Here is a 14,498-nt window from a genome sequence, read left to right as displayed (position 1 = left end):
TGATAACAAAAAGGAGAATGTAAAATTAGGGGGAGAGATGGGGGCACTAGGGAGAAGCAGAGGGAGGTGGTGGATGGTATAATCAAAATAGAAGTTTGAATGTATGAAAATATCAAAGTTTAAATGAGAATTTAAAAAAAAATCAGTCAGCAAGTAAAATGATAAAATAAGATTCCACAGAGCTTTTTGACTGGGGTGAAGGTGTAAAAGGTAAATGTGCTTCTGAGAAAATGAAATAGAAAAAGAAAAGAAAAGAGGCCAACCCTCTTTAAGATTCCGTGTTACCACGAAACCTTCTTCCGTTCATAGCACAGAAGGCAATTTCTAAAATTTCTGCTCATTAAGGAAAATTATCTTAAAGCTAAAGGCCAACGATCCTGCATATTTTAGGGGGAAATGTAGGATGTAGCCCAGCCTTCCTCTTTAGCTCTGTTAATGTTTATTGCTGGTCTGTTTTCTCACAGTCACTCTGTCTCTGTTTGTCTCTGTTTCTCTCTCTCTCTCTCTCTCTCTCTCACACACACACACACACACACACACACTGTCCTTCGTGGTGTTGGGGATTGGACTTGAACCTAGGGCGTGGTGCATGGTAGGTGAGCACTCTCCACTGAGCCACATGTCCCCAGCCCCAGAACTCTCTCATTCTCTCCATCAGAAACTCTCTACCGATTATAAACACCAAACCCACATTTCTACCCCCCTCGCCCCTAATAATCATCTCCTAACTCCCAGAGAAACACCCACTCTCTCTTCATCTCTGTGAGTCTGGCTCCAGAGCGATTTAACCCTCCTTTCTACTGCCACAATAAAATACTTGAGGCTGGGTCATTAAAGGAGAAGCTTTCTTTTGGCTCACGGTTCTGGAGAGCAGGAAGTCCAGCAGTGTGGCCTGGTGCTCCTTGTACCACCACAGTGTGAGAAGCAGACTGGCTTGTCATGCTTGCCTTGTTAGAGACAGATCGTCCCTGTGTGACACAGGTAGACACTGAACTCCTGGGTGGTGAGACCTTGCACTACCAGGACAGCTTTAAACTGGCTATAGTAACAGACCCACTCTCAAAGACGTCTAAGAATCCGTGAAAAGATTTACTAAGGAAGAGTTTCCCTCAGCTGACTATGAAGGTCACCCCCGCCCCCTTCCCTCTCGGTGCCTCATGAGAGTGGCTAATCTCCAGTGAAAGTTTTGGTGGGGACATTACATGGATATTCCACACATACACACAATATTCCACTTTGGTGTCTGGCTTACTTCTCTTACTAATTAATGTCTTCAGGAACCATCCAGGTTAGAGCATCTTTCAGAACTCCATTCCTTTGGAGGGCGAATGTTCCCATGAAATTGAACATCATTTATTGAGTCTGTTTTATTACTGTGGGCCTGTGGAGGACAAGAAGCTTTGAAATACATACAGCTTTTAAAAAGTATTTTATTTTAATTAATTAATTATTTATTTTTATTATTTTGTATGTATGAGTATTTTGTGTTTTGTTTGTATGTTTGTGGTATGAGTTTGTCTGTGTACCATGGTATGTATGATAATCTGTTTCTTCCCTTAGAAAAAAAGTATTCTCCCCGCCAACTGAGAGTGCCTGCGTTATGGGAAAGCTGGTTTCCTGTCTGCCTTATTCCCTAGGTGTCAGCTATTAGCATGATGTCTAGAAGGATTGAACAATCAATCACCGAATGGACTATGTCCCAGCATCCTTCCAACACCACCCCTGCCTTCTTATTTTAACCCACCACCATTGCAAGTGTTCTAGCAATGGCAGGTTCATTCTGCCCTCGGGTACCTCATACTACCCAGCCAGGCTCTCACCCAGCACACTTCCCGCAGTCGTGTATGTACCCTATGCTCATCTTGTCTGTGTTTGCCTGTTCTCTTCACAGAAGTGAAGGATTACGAGCCCCCATTTGGTTCCAAGGTGCGGGAGCACCCCTGTGTGGAGAGCATGAAAGACAGTGTGCTGAGAGACCGAGGGCGGCCGGAAATTCCCAGCTTCTGGCTCAACCACCAGGTAAGGAGGGCTGGCTTCCTTGGTTCTCTGAAACTCTGTTGGGTTTGTGTTCGTAAGGAAAATTCCAGCATAAGCGAATGACCTTGAGGGTTGCATTCAGTAGGCTAACGCAGCATTCCCATAGAAAGCGCAGATAAGCACCATAGGGCACTGGTCACTTTCCCCAAGCTCTCTGGATGCAGAGTTGAGATCTGTTGCTAGCTGTGCCTCCGGTCACCTCCCAAGTCTTCACACAAGGAGCCTACACCTCATTCCCTCTGTGCTCTGACTTTGCTCCTCTGAGGTCCTTCAACCTCAGAAAGAAATATTTAGCAGTTGGAAGCAAACAGCGTTGCCAGGTAGCTGGTGTGCTCATACATGCTGGCTGTGTATGGAAACGAGAGGGACACTGTGTATGAGCTTAGGGAAGAGGAGGCTGGCTCACCACAATGGAGGACCGGAAATCAATGCAGAGGAGCCTGCAGGTGAAGGAGGTTGCCGGGCCACCTGTTGAGTGACATCCTCACAGCTCACTGTCAGAACCTGAAGTTAAGGATGCTCATAGCCGTGGTAGAGGAGAAGAGAAGAAAGGGTAGGTTGTGAGTGAGAGATGGTTGGCCACAGGTGTGATGTTCCCGAGAAAGCCTCAGTAAAGAAAGAGCTAGACCGGTATTTTTCCGATTCTTTTCCATCCAGCATAGCCCTTTATGGCTCTTTCAGATGAAGTCCTTCTTCCTTGCAGACAGTGGCTGGGAAGGTCTGCCTCAAGGCAAGGGGCGTTCAAAGGAGAGCCAGAAACAGCAAGCCAGGCACAGCCAGGAAGACAAATGGGGCAGGAAGTCTGCTCAGAGCAGCCCTGGCCCAGAGCCAGCCCTGTGATGGGGAGTAGGTGAGCCAGGCTTCCCGGGGTCAGAGTATTTACCAGAGGGAGTCTCAGGCAAATTGTCTTTGGTTCTAAAAATGCAAGGCTGTTTGTAGAATCTCAGGATTTAGAAGGCCCAGGAATGGTATGCTCCATTGAAACTCTGTCACCGTCTCTTGAAGTCTCCCCTGTAAAGTTCTCTTAATGAAGTCATTATTCATTATGATAAAATTCTGGAAAGAATTTGCATAATACATTTTTTTCTCTTAATGAGATTTGTTGCCCTATTGATTTCAAGGTAATGCTTAATATTTAATTTAATTTACAGCCTGTAATTACTGTGTCAGAACAAAATAAATGTTTCTGGTGTGGCAACAATAACACTCTACTCTTAACAGGGCCATCAATCAATACCATCAGTTAGGTGAATTATGCAATTAATCCCACATCAAGAACTGGGGGCAGGGAGGGGAACTCCCCAGAAGTTGTGAAAGTTGCTGGTATCGCCTGGCAAACACCAACTCTCCAGCAAGAGTGTTAGATGTATCTTTGCCAACAGTATGGAGATCATGAGAGGCAATGTTGACCTCCACATTGGAAAGAGCTAATCTTATTTCCACCTCTCGGGCCATGCACTTACCTTCTGATTTTCTCAAAGAACTCAAAACATTAAGGAAGACATTCTTGACACAAAATGAAATCCAGCTGAGATAGAGTGCTTTGCTGTTCTAGACAGCCTTCCGTGCGTGGGAGTGAGTTTAGCGAGTAGGGTTGTGTTGGGGAGGGCCACCTTTGAAATATCTTACAGTCAAGCATATTTGACATACAAAGACAGTCACGTCAGAGGGCCTAGCTTAATGTCAATGGAGATGACGGGGGTGTCTGAGTCACCCTAGGCAATTCTGGAAGCAACTTATAAGTCATTCTGTGAAAGACAGGCTTTACCAAATGAGCTCAGGTTAATGCCTGCCCCACTCTGGGCTTGAGGGTCCAGCTCCATTCAAACAGAAGGGTACCTATGGGCTAGCACGGTTACAGTTTGAAAGAAGAAAATCTCCAGAGGCCATGAAAGAGTCAAGGGAAAGAGAGAGCCCAGCTTAAAGTGAGGAACGGAAGTCCTTCAGACCCTGTAATGGATATATCTGTTACATTCTATACAATGTATGCCACCATGAGTAGACCCTAGGCACTGGAGAGATGGCACTATTGCAAATTAGGGTGAGGACCTGAGCTCGAATCCCCAGTACCCATGTAAAAAGCTGGTGGCCATGATGTAATCCTGTAAGACAAGCACAGAAGGAAGAGGAGGCAGAAGGATCCCAAATCAGTGAGCTCCAGGCTCAATGAGAAACCCTGTCTCAAAGAGTAAGGTGTCTTTGAGGAAGACAGCTGACAGTGACCTTTGACCCACACCTACCTACACATGAACACATAGAAAGAGTGAGCCTTATTCTGAACTGTGGACCTTGTTAATGATGTATTGATACTAACTCCATGGAGACCACCCACTGACGGTGCCCTTGGGACCCCCCTCCTTTCCTCTGCAGGGCATCCAGATCGTGTGTGAGACTTTGACCGAGTGCTGGGACCATGACCCCGAAGCCCGTCTCACAGCACAGTGTGTGGCAGAGCGCTTCAGTGAGCTGGAGCATCCGGAGAGACTCTCTGGGAGGAGCTGCTCCCAGGAGAAGATTCCAGAAGATGGCTCGCTGAACACTACCAAATAGCTTTTTCTGGGCAGGCTGGGCCAAGCCTCCAGAAGCCGTCCTCTAGCCAAAGACCAGAGGCAGCAGGATTCTCTCCTGACTGATGCTTCTGGAAAACCAAGGACTTGCTCCCTTCTTCCCCAGGAGCTGCCCCGTGTTTAGAAGCGGCAGCAGCAGCAGCAACAACCATAGCGGCGGTGGCAGCGGCGGGGGATGAGTGACAGAGAGCGTCCTATGCCTTGGAGACTGTCATGGCATAAGCTGTGCTAGCACCTCCTCAGGAAATGAGATTGATTTTTACAACAGCCAATAACGTTTGCACTTTATTAATGCCTGTGTGTAAATACGAATAGCTATGTTTTATATATATCTATATATCTATATGTCTATATCTCTCTATATATAGCCATACTCTGCAAGGAGACAAAGAAAATGATCAAATGTGTTCCCCGGGGAATTAGTTTTTATTGGAGAGCTCTAGAATGGAGCAGAAGGGACTCGGGATAGCGTTAGCACTTGACAATCAGTCACACAAGCAACGATCCCCTGACAGCAGGGTTGGGGGCACAATTGTATGAGAAGGATCCATGCCTTGCAGCCTGCTTTGGCCACAAAACACTTTGTTTTGCAATAATGACCCTCTACAGTAGGGTGCTTTATGGACCAGGGAGCTGAGCTCCAGTCCAGCACTGAGTCCCAGGATCTCCCATGTGTCTTTGCTTCTCTTGGTTGTTATCTTTGACATTCAAGCCCCACTCTGACTTGTGAACCTTCTGACTTAGCCTTGAAACTTGGCCCCATTTTTCTGCTTTTACGGGCTACCAAAAATCAAAGAAGACCGTTCCCCACCCATGAAATTGGCCTACCATCTACTAATAAGATTGAGTTCTTTGATCCTTTCCTGTGCATAAGTAACTGTTATTTGTTCCCTGCCATTATCCTTTGTTGATTTTTTTAAAACAAGGCACACCCTACACTCAGCCCCTCAGCCTCACTGTGTTTAATTTTTGTCGCTCTGCTGCTGGGTCTTCCAGCTTGCCATGGCAACACCAGTGGGTTCCATTATCCCAGCCTCCCAAATAGCGGACAGGATTTGAATGGCGCACGCTGCCCATACTGTACAGCTGTGTCCGGGGACTCTTTGAACCCTCCTTTTCCTCGATCAACACACTGTCGAAAAAGTTAGTTGAGCTTCTTTAGAACTATTTGGGAGGTTGCAGAGAAGCTTAGATTCCCCAATAAGCAGAGGAGGTGGTTCCTAGCTCCGCCCCCAGGGGGCATCATTTCCAGCAAGAAGGGCATGGCTGCAGCTGCCTCACTGCTCACTCCTAAGCCTCCAGACTTCCCATTACTCACACCCACCCCAGTCTGGAAATGAAAGCTGCTTCCAGTCAGGATCCATTGTAAGAAAAGTGCGTTCGTGAGCATGGAGAGATAGCAAGTAAAAATGGTTGCACCACAAGCAAGACGACCTGAGTTCAACCCCTCCAGAACCCACGACAAAAGTCATGTTCAGTGGGGCACTCTTATCATCTCAGCCCTGGGAAGACGAACACCCCTGGAAGCCCAGGGCTAGGAAGATTGTCTCCAAAGCAGGGTGAGCAGCACCCTGAGGAACATCTGACATTGACTGACTTCTGGTCTCCATCACAGGTGCACCCACGAACACCCACACACACGTGCACACACTAGAAATGTGCATTCATTTCACCCTGTTCTGGGAACAGATTGGATTGCACAAAACTTATCTGATGTTATGATTTGAAATTGACATAAATTGGACATCAGGAGACCACCTGTGTGTGACCTCATTAGGTCAGGGCTCTTTGTATGCATAATAAGTTTCATCTGCCTCTGCAAGGGAACCTCTCTGCTCTAAGAATCTTTCTTTATGGCTACTGGTCTCTGCATGGTCCTAACCTTGGCAGAAATTACAAGTGCATATTTGAACAGGGGTCACACAGGACTCCTGTGTAGAGACAGGGACTCTGTGTCCACTTGGATGAGAGCAGGGAATGAGCTTTAAAAGGAAACTTGTTAATCCCCCAACAAATGTGGATGTTGCAAACCAAAGTCTGTCTTGTTAAGAAATTGTGTTTTTGAAGCGACTTATTTTCAACCAAATAGGAGCATGATTGGAGAACCACCAAGGGGGCCTTTTGTTCTGTTTGGTCAACATGGTCAAATTGGGGGTAGGACAAAAATCTATGTGTTCTGTGGCTTCGAACACCATGGAAACCCCCAAGCCCACTTGCTTCTTTTGGATTGCCAGTGCTAACCCAGTAGCTGTTGTTCACCGCCCTCTAGCGGGGAATTTACAGAATGCTGGTCCACTAGTGGGATTTCTAGGGTTCAAAAGTGACTTCACTTCCGGGTCATCATCAGAAACTGGAATATGGTGTCATGTTACTGTGGCTTGTTTTGTTTATGTCATTTCTTTTCTTTATTCAAGAAAAAGACCAAGGAATAGCATCGCTGTCATTCCTCAAAGTGTTGACTCTTGTTCACTACTCTACATAAAGGGAAAGTTTTATTCTTTTATTGAACACTTCGGCCATATTCATGTATTCAAATAGGAATGTGAATGAATGCACAATATTCTTTTTATATCAAAACCTAAAGCACTTATTTTCAATCTATGCAGTGTTTGTCTTTTATATAAATAAAAATGTCTAGTAGATCAAATAAATCCAAAGTCCGCAGACCACCTTGCCTCTTGTTGCTGTCCCCAGTAGCTAAACCCACTTCACACACCAGACTATTCTTCAGCATGGCCAAAAATGTCCTTTTGTGCTCTTCCACATGGATTGTCCATGAGTAGTACTGTGAGCGCATTTCCCTGAGCAGATGTGCCATGTCTGATCACCTCAGATTGTGTCACCAGGGACAGAACAAAGTAAAGATCCCGTCAAAGTCCCACTTGTCAAGCAAACAAGTTGTCATGCTTACTAACAGAGTCTGATACAGGGCAAGTTCCAGGAGTGTGAATCACCCACAGAGTTTCACCCCCACATGAACGCTGACTTCCCCAGAGCTGCACAGACTAAGCGCCCTTCTGTTAGCCTCCCTGTCCCCACACACGCTAGCTCATCCTGAGACCATAGAATCACTTGCAGCTTGGCCAGAAAGACAGACATCCGGGAGGAAGGTATAGAAAAGTGTGGGTGGGATCTAAGGGAAGGGTCTGATGACCTCTGCTTCTGGGAGAGAATATGGCAACAGCCCCGTCTTGGAGGTCTCTTGTGGGTAGTCACAGTGCTCTGATGGAGACAGCTTGTGGAGTGTGTGAGTGTGAGCGTGTGTGTGTGTGTGTGTGTGTGTGTGTGTGTGTGTGTGTGTGTGTCAGGGGTGGGGTATTTTACAACAGACTCATGTCTCTTTAAAAACAATCCAGGAGAGATAAGGCAGTTGTATAAGCATGAGGAAATGAGCTTGGCCTTCAGATTTGAGGCAGAAAAAGCCACAGGTGATATAATATGCTTATAACACAGGTGATATAATGTAATTATAACACAGGTGATATAATATGCTTATAACACAGGTGATATAATGTAGTTATAACACAGGTGATATAATGTGCTTATAATCCTAGCTGGAGAGGCAGAGATAGGAACTCCTCAGAGCTTGCTGGTCAACCAGCCTAGCCTAACTGAGCCCCAGGTCAGTTAGGTCAGTGAAGGGACTGTGTGAAAATCCAAGTGTACAGGCCTAAGGAGTAACACTGGAGTTTAACCTCTGACCTCCTCACTCACATGTGCACATGTGCACATGCATGCCTACACATGAACACACACACACGACCAAAAGGTAATCCTCAACAGAAGCTCACTAATAAAAGAGGAACAGTAGCTAGCCCTTGGCAGCCTGCTGTCCCCTATCTCTGTGGTCTGTTCCTGAGCCCCTGTGTCCTGGCATGGTGGCTCTTGGTGTGCCAGCATGGCTTCTCTCTGTCCCAGGAACTGCTTTGGCCCATGTGGCTATTTATTCCAGGACTGTCACAGCGATGGCTGCCTCAGAGAATGTGCATCTGTGTGCGTTTTCTTGCCTCTGACTAGCATGCCAGTGATTGCCCTGGGTACCCTTTGACAGCCCCATACATAGCTTTGCATTGGTGTGTTGAGCCTGCATCTTGGCTGGTAGTAAGTTGCTGCTTTGCATAAAGGCGGATTTATAGGAAAATCCCAGATGGCATTAAGAACACAGAAGGATGTGGAAGAGTGAGTGGTATATAGATAGACCAGGGAAGGCTCTGTCTGTGTGAGCGTTGGCAGTATAAACAGAGCACACACTCGATGAGCATTCACCCATCAGGCCAGGGAGGGCAGGAAGGCACGCACTCCCAGGGGGAAGGACTGGATTGTCAGAACACAGGCTCCTGAGATACAGTCTGGGGCAAAGCCAAGTTATCCAGGACCTAAAATTTTGTGCAACCAAAGTGCCTGCTTTTCTGTATTTCTTCTTGTCTCCTGATGAAAACTGGCCAGCGCGATGGGACTACATCGGGAGGCGACATACATGAGGAAATGCCCGGTAGTCCATGTACATGTCTTTCTATCTCTGTGCCCATAGCCATCCCGTTTTGCTCTAGGAGAGCCAGAATGTTCTTTTTTCTCCACTTAATTTACCCAGCACTCCCCTGACAAGGTCTGAAGAAATGCTTGCTGTGAGAACAATGGGAAGAGGCACTCTTCTTCCGGGTGAGGGTAGCATTTCTTCACTTGTGAGATGTGTGCGTGTGCCTGAGATGGTTTCACAATTTGCCAGCCATCTAGAACATTTTTGTTTGTTTGTTTGTTTGTTTTAGCAGATATGCGCTTATCTCAAAAGATATTAGAAAGAGAGTAGAACTTGAAGCCTGGACTTTCACAAGTGTTGTTTCTTGAATGGCTGATGAGTAAAACACTGATTTTTGTAAGTCATTGGGAGATGAACACACTTATTTATAACGATCACAGGAGATGAGTTCACCGGGCTGCCAATTCTTGTCTAAAAATAGACACAGCCGCTGGGCGGTGGTGGCACACGCCTTTAATCCCAGCACTTGGGAGGCAGAGGCAGGCAGATTTCTGAGTTCCAGGCTAGCCTGGTCTACAGAGTGAGTTCCAGGACAGCCAGGGCTACACAGAGAAATCCTGTCTCGAAAACCAAAAAAAAAAAAAAAAAAAAAAAAAAAGACAGCTTATTAAACGCAGGAATGGAAGTGGCCTAACAAGCCCTGAGAAAAGAGCTCCAAAAAAAAATCTGACCACTTGGTGCACAGCCCTTTAGAGGGGTTTCATAGTCCTTACCTCTCCTGCTTGTATTTCCGGGGCTCCTCGCCATCCCCCATCCTACTCCCTGCACATGTGTGCATGGGCATGCTCTGTTCTGTGGATGATACTCAGGTAAGGATGGGCTGCCAGTTTTCCTTTGCAAGCTGGCTGGTACGTGCGTGCGTGCGTGCGTGCGCGCACGCGCTAGGGAAGCAACACAAAGCCCTGGAGAGCTCAATGGTCTGACTCAATGGTTATGCTACATTTCTGGTTGCTCGCTCTGACAAGCGGGAGGGGGGGGGGGCAGAGAAGTTTCTTTGCGTTTACAGTTGAAGGTGACGCAATCCATTGTGGTTCAGAAGACTTGGCAGCACGAACCGGAGGCCGCTGGTCACACAGTGTCTATGAGAGCTAAGTTATGTTTTAAGATTTAATTACTGTGCATACGAGATCCACAAAACAGAATATGTCTCCAACCTTGCCCAAGGACAGATACTTCCTGAAATATAGCAGGCAGCTATTGTTTTGCTCCTCTAAACAACTTTTTTGCCCAGGTACACAGGTTGTGGTCGATGACATGTAGGTGGGAGGTATGTGGGTAGGAAATACGTCAGGAAGTACATTTGACTCTCATTGGATGTAGGCAGGCGGTACACAGCCAGGAATTACATCAGGACATATGTTCGCCAATGATTGGACCTGGTGGGGTACATAACAGCCTTACAGATTTGCCTTTATTAACTACTGTAGAATGTGACCTGTCCCCATTTTCTGGGAACCCCAGAGTGGAATTAGCCAGAGTTCATCACCCTGGCCAATGTTTAATTAAAGCTTGCTTCAGATTTGGCTCAAAATTGTATTACTGGACTTATTATCATCTGGTAGGATTAACACTGTCCACAATCAGGAAGCAAACTTCAGAGGCGGAACCTTGGTACAGAACCGGAAGTGAACCCTCGATGGCCCACTTCCTCCTTGAGGTTCCACTCACTTCAATTCCCACGGGTTTCCAAATTAGCTCCACCAGCCTGGGCTCAAGTGCAAGCCGTTGGGGCCATTCACACTCAAACCAGACCACTAGCTCAAACTCCAGAGTAGAGAAGATGCCCTTAGCACTGGAGAGCTGGAGAGAGCAGCTGACCAGAGCACAAAAAGCAAAAGTCTTATTGTACAAGACCAAATGTACAAGGTCTATGGGCTCAGTCCCAAGAGCCTTGGCCAAAACAGAAGCCAAGGTCTTCTGACCCACCTCTAGGCTCTGTTCCACCCCGGTCATTTGAGTTCTGGCTACTGTAAGGTCAGGAGTATTAGCAGTGGGCTTTCCGAGGGCCCTCGGGAAGGACCCTGTGCCTCCTGCAACTCACTGACTTTTAGATGCAAGGCCTGTTCTGCTCCAAGGACTTCCTGTTTTGGGGTGACCTTTTATTTTTTTGTCTTAAATTCAGTGTGCAAATGACATGCTAATGGCCCTGTCTTGAAGGCACTTGCTTCCCTAGGTGACAGACAGGGAACTTTTCATCTAAACCAGCCTGTCTATCCCTTTTTCAGGAAAGCTACCCCGGTTGGCATCTGCACATCTCCTTCATTTTCCCCTGAAGTAACTGCCTAATCACTGCTTATCACGCTTCTAATTAGTTTCCTTTTTTTTTTTTTCACTTGAATAATTATGGCTTCATACTTTATGGGTTGGGGGCCATGCCTTTCAGGCCTGCTTTGCAAAGACTGCTGATCAAGACAAGATTGGGAACTTGCACACATTTCAAGGCCTGCCAATCAGTTGCGCATGGCATAATCTATTCTGGTATATCTCCTGATACTCGCGGCACTTAAAAATAGCTTGTTAATCATCTTCCTACTCTAATTAAGCAGGCATCTCGCTTTTATTTTATTATATTTTTTTGAGAATTTCTCACATGATCACTCTTTACATCATTTCCACCCCTCGCTCTCTCCCACCCTGATCTTCCTTCCTCTCTCCCCTCCCAGTCCTATGTTTTCCAAAGGATCATTTCAACATAGTCCAAATGCTGAAGAGATGTGTCTGCTGTGGCATATTCTGGTCTTCCACAGTGATTTTTTTTTTTAGGGCGACATTCTGGTCACCGAAACCATTCAGGCTACATAGAAGGACAGGATGACTTTGCGGTGGGGCTGTTAAACAGAAACCCAGAGAAGTCCTTTGAAATTCCATAGGGTGTACTTCCAAATGTCCTCCTGCACTCTGTGAGGGCTCTCAGTCCAAAGACAGAAAGAACTCTCAGCTGTGCTCACATTATCATAAGGCCAAAGTTCTGTTGTTGAAAGAAAAAAAAAGGGGGGGGGTGATGGGGCTGGAGATGATATCTCAGAAATTAAGAGTGCTTGCAGCTCCTTCAGAGGATCAGAGCTTGCTTCCCAGCACCCATGTTTGGCACTTAAAACTTCCTGTGACTCCAGTGACAGGGGATCTAGGCTCTTTTTGGGCCCCTGTAGGCACATAGGCTCCTGTGCCCAAGACTTCAAACAGATGCATGCACATACACATAAAGATAGATAGATAGATAGATAGATAGATAGATAGATAGATAGAGAGATAGATAGACAGACAGACAGACAGATAGATAGATAAAGGCAGCCATATAGCAGTGGTCTCTGAATGGTAACTGTTGATAGAATGGCAGCAGCTAATCATTGGAATATATTTTGAGACTGGGGCAGCCTCCTTACTAGGAATATATATTAAAGCTACCCTATACATAACAGATAAATATGTTGACATATTTGGAAATAAATTATGGATTATAATAGCTATAGTTATTGTACTGAGGCTCTTAATGTGAGGAATGCTTTTCTTCTTTCTTGTTTTTTTTGTTTGTTTGTTTGTTTAGTTGGTTGGTTTTTATTGTTTGGTCTTTTTGTTTTGTTTTGTTTTTGTTTTTGTTTTGTTTGTTTTCTTTCCAAATTCCCACTCAGGAGCTCTCCAAGTTGATAAACACCTGAAACACAGAGGTGGTGGTTGCTAGAGGAAAGCCCCTAGCTTCTTATCCTCTACATTGAACCTGGCTGGGCTGAATGAAATCTTTGAACGATGTCTTCTAAACTCGGAGAAGTAATGACTGTTCCCTGGTTCTTGGTTGGGGGACAGACCCTAGCTTGGAGACAGGACTGCAATTGGTTGGATGCCTATTCAAAGCTGTAGGCTATGCTAAGTCAGACCACTACTGACAAGTGTCTGAATTTTACACATTGGCCCCAGGGGAACCTGCTGATCTGAGTTCCACTATGAATTTTGATTTCATGAGGCAAGTATTGCATTAGGAAATGCCACACTCGTGTACCAGCCCTGCCTTAAGGAATTAAACCATCACTGGCATCATCCATTGTCGCTAATCCACACTAAATGTAATCTTTTTTTCAAAGTGAGGATACTGTTTAAACAGTGAGCATGCAACGTTGTAACTGAATCTTTCTCTGCCTAAGCTATCTTTCTTAAGACACTATCTCAGCAATAGGGAGCATAATTAAGACACGTCTTCCTAAGGACTTGTTAGTGTTCTTCTTGTGCTGTGGTCCCTGATTTTGTCTTCCATTTGTTTCTTCTGCCTTCATCTTCCTACATGGTCTGCGTGCTCTAACCCAATCCTGTGACTTGAGGTACCACTCCCATGCTGATGGATCCACAGCTCAAGGCTTTCATTCCCAACTTCCTCCCTGAAGCTGAGATTCATAATTACCAATAAATCATATGGGGTTGACTGATTTATACACAGCTCAAACCTTGCATAGCTACATCAGGTGACATTACAAATTTACTGCTCCCATTTCAGAAAGCCACAATCCTCCCTAACAGGTGCCCAACCAAAAGTGTATAAAATTGTCCTGACCCCCTCCTTGGTCTCTGAACACTCTATTTCATTTGCCAGCTCTAGTGTAGCACTGGATGTAAACTGCCTCCCACAGGCTCTTGTACTGGGGGGGGGGTGGGGGGCGGCGATTGCCAGATGATAGGCCTTGGATTGTATTAGACATACAAAGTCTAACCTAATTGCTCTACTAAACACTTGATGGATTCGAGTAACATGGAACAATTACTAGAAGATAGAAGAAAATAAGAGGAGACACCAAGCTGAAGTAAATAGGTTACTGTGAGTGTATTCTTTCAGATAGGGCCTGTCTATCTATGCATATGTTTTGTCTGCATATATGTCTGCCTACCATGTCCTCGGTTGGTGTCTGTGGGGGCTAGAGAGTTAAGTTATGGATGGTTGTGAGCTGCTATATGGGAATATATAACTCAACCAAGTCCTCTTGGAAGACTTGGAAGAGCAACCAGCACTCTTAACCGCTGAGCCATCTCTCCTGTCAACTGTGCGTGTATGCTTAAGAACTACATCTTGTTCTTGACCTTTCTGCATTCTTCCCTCTTTCCAAGTTCTGTGAGATGAACCACCTGATCCACCATGGACCATTCCATGGCCCTTCGTTCCATGAGCCATCTTGCCACAGCAGTGAGAAAAATAACTAATATGTCTATCAACTCACTTACAGACACATCTGGACTCAAACTCCTGGATCTGTATTTCTTCCATTACAACTCTAGTATAAATGACCATACTGCTTCCTTGAGCTGTTTTGATGTGAAAAACCTACGGTATGACTAAATGAGTTTAACAAAATTCACTTTACAACTGGGAAAACAAT

The 14,498-nt window shown here is 45.6% G+C and overlaps 1 protein-coding gene across 2 annotated transcripts in view; it reads left to right on the top strand.

The window, feature by feature from the left end:
• The window catches only part of Tgfbr2 (transforming growth factor, beta receptor II), an 87,669-nt gene extending 80,399 nt beyond the window's left edge, over positions 1 to 7,270 (top strand). For both annotated transcript variants that reach the window (NM_029575.3, NM_009371.3), the window contains 2 exons: positions 1,892 to 2,019; positions 4,408 to 7,270. In NM_029575.3, coding sequence (NP_083851.3) covers positions 1,892 to 2,019; positions 4,408 to 4,587 — 308 coding nt within the window. In that variant the 3' untranslated portion in view covers positions 4,588 to 7,270. The remainder of the gene's footprint in view (positions 1 to 1,891; positions 2,020 to 4,407) is intronic.

Source organism: Mus musculus, chromosome 9 (assembly GCF_000001635.26).
Source record: "Mus musculus strain C57BL/6J chromosome 9, GRCm38.p6 C57BL/6J".
Classification (NCBI taxonomy): domain Eukaryota; kingdom Metazoa; phylum Chordata; class Mammalia; order Rodentia; family Muridae; genus Mus; species Mus musculus.
This window is presented reverse-complemented; position numbering and strand designations above follow the sequence as displayed.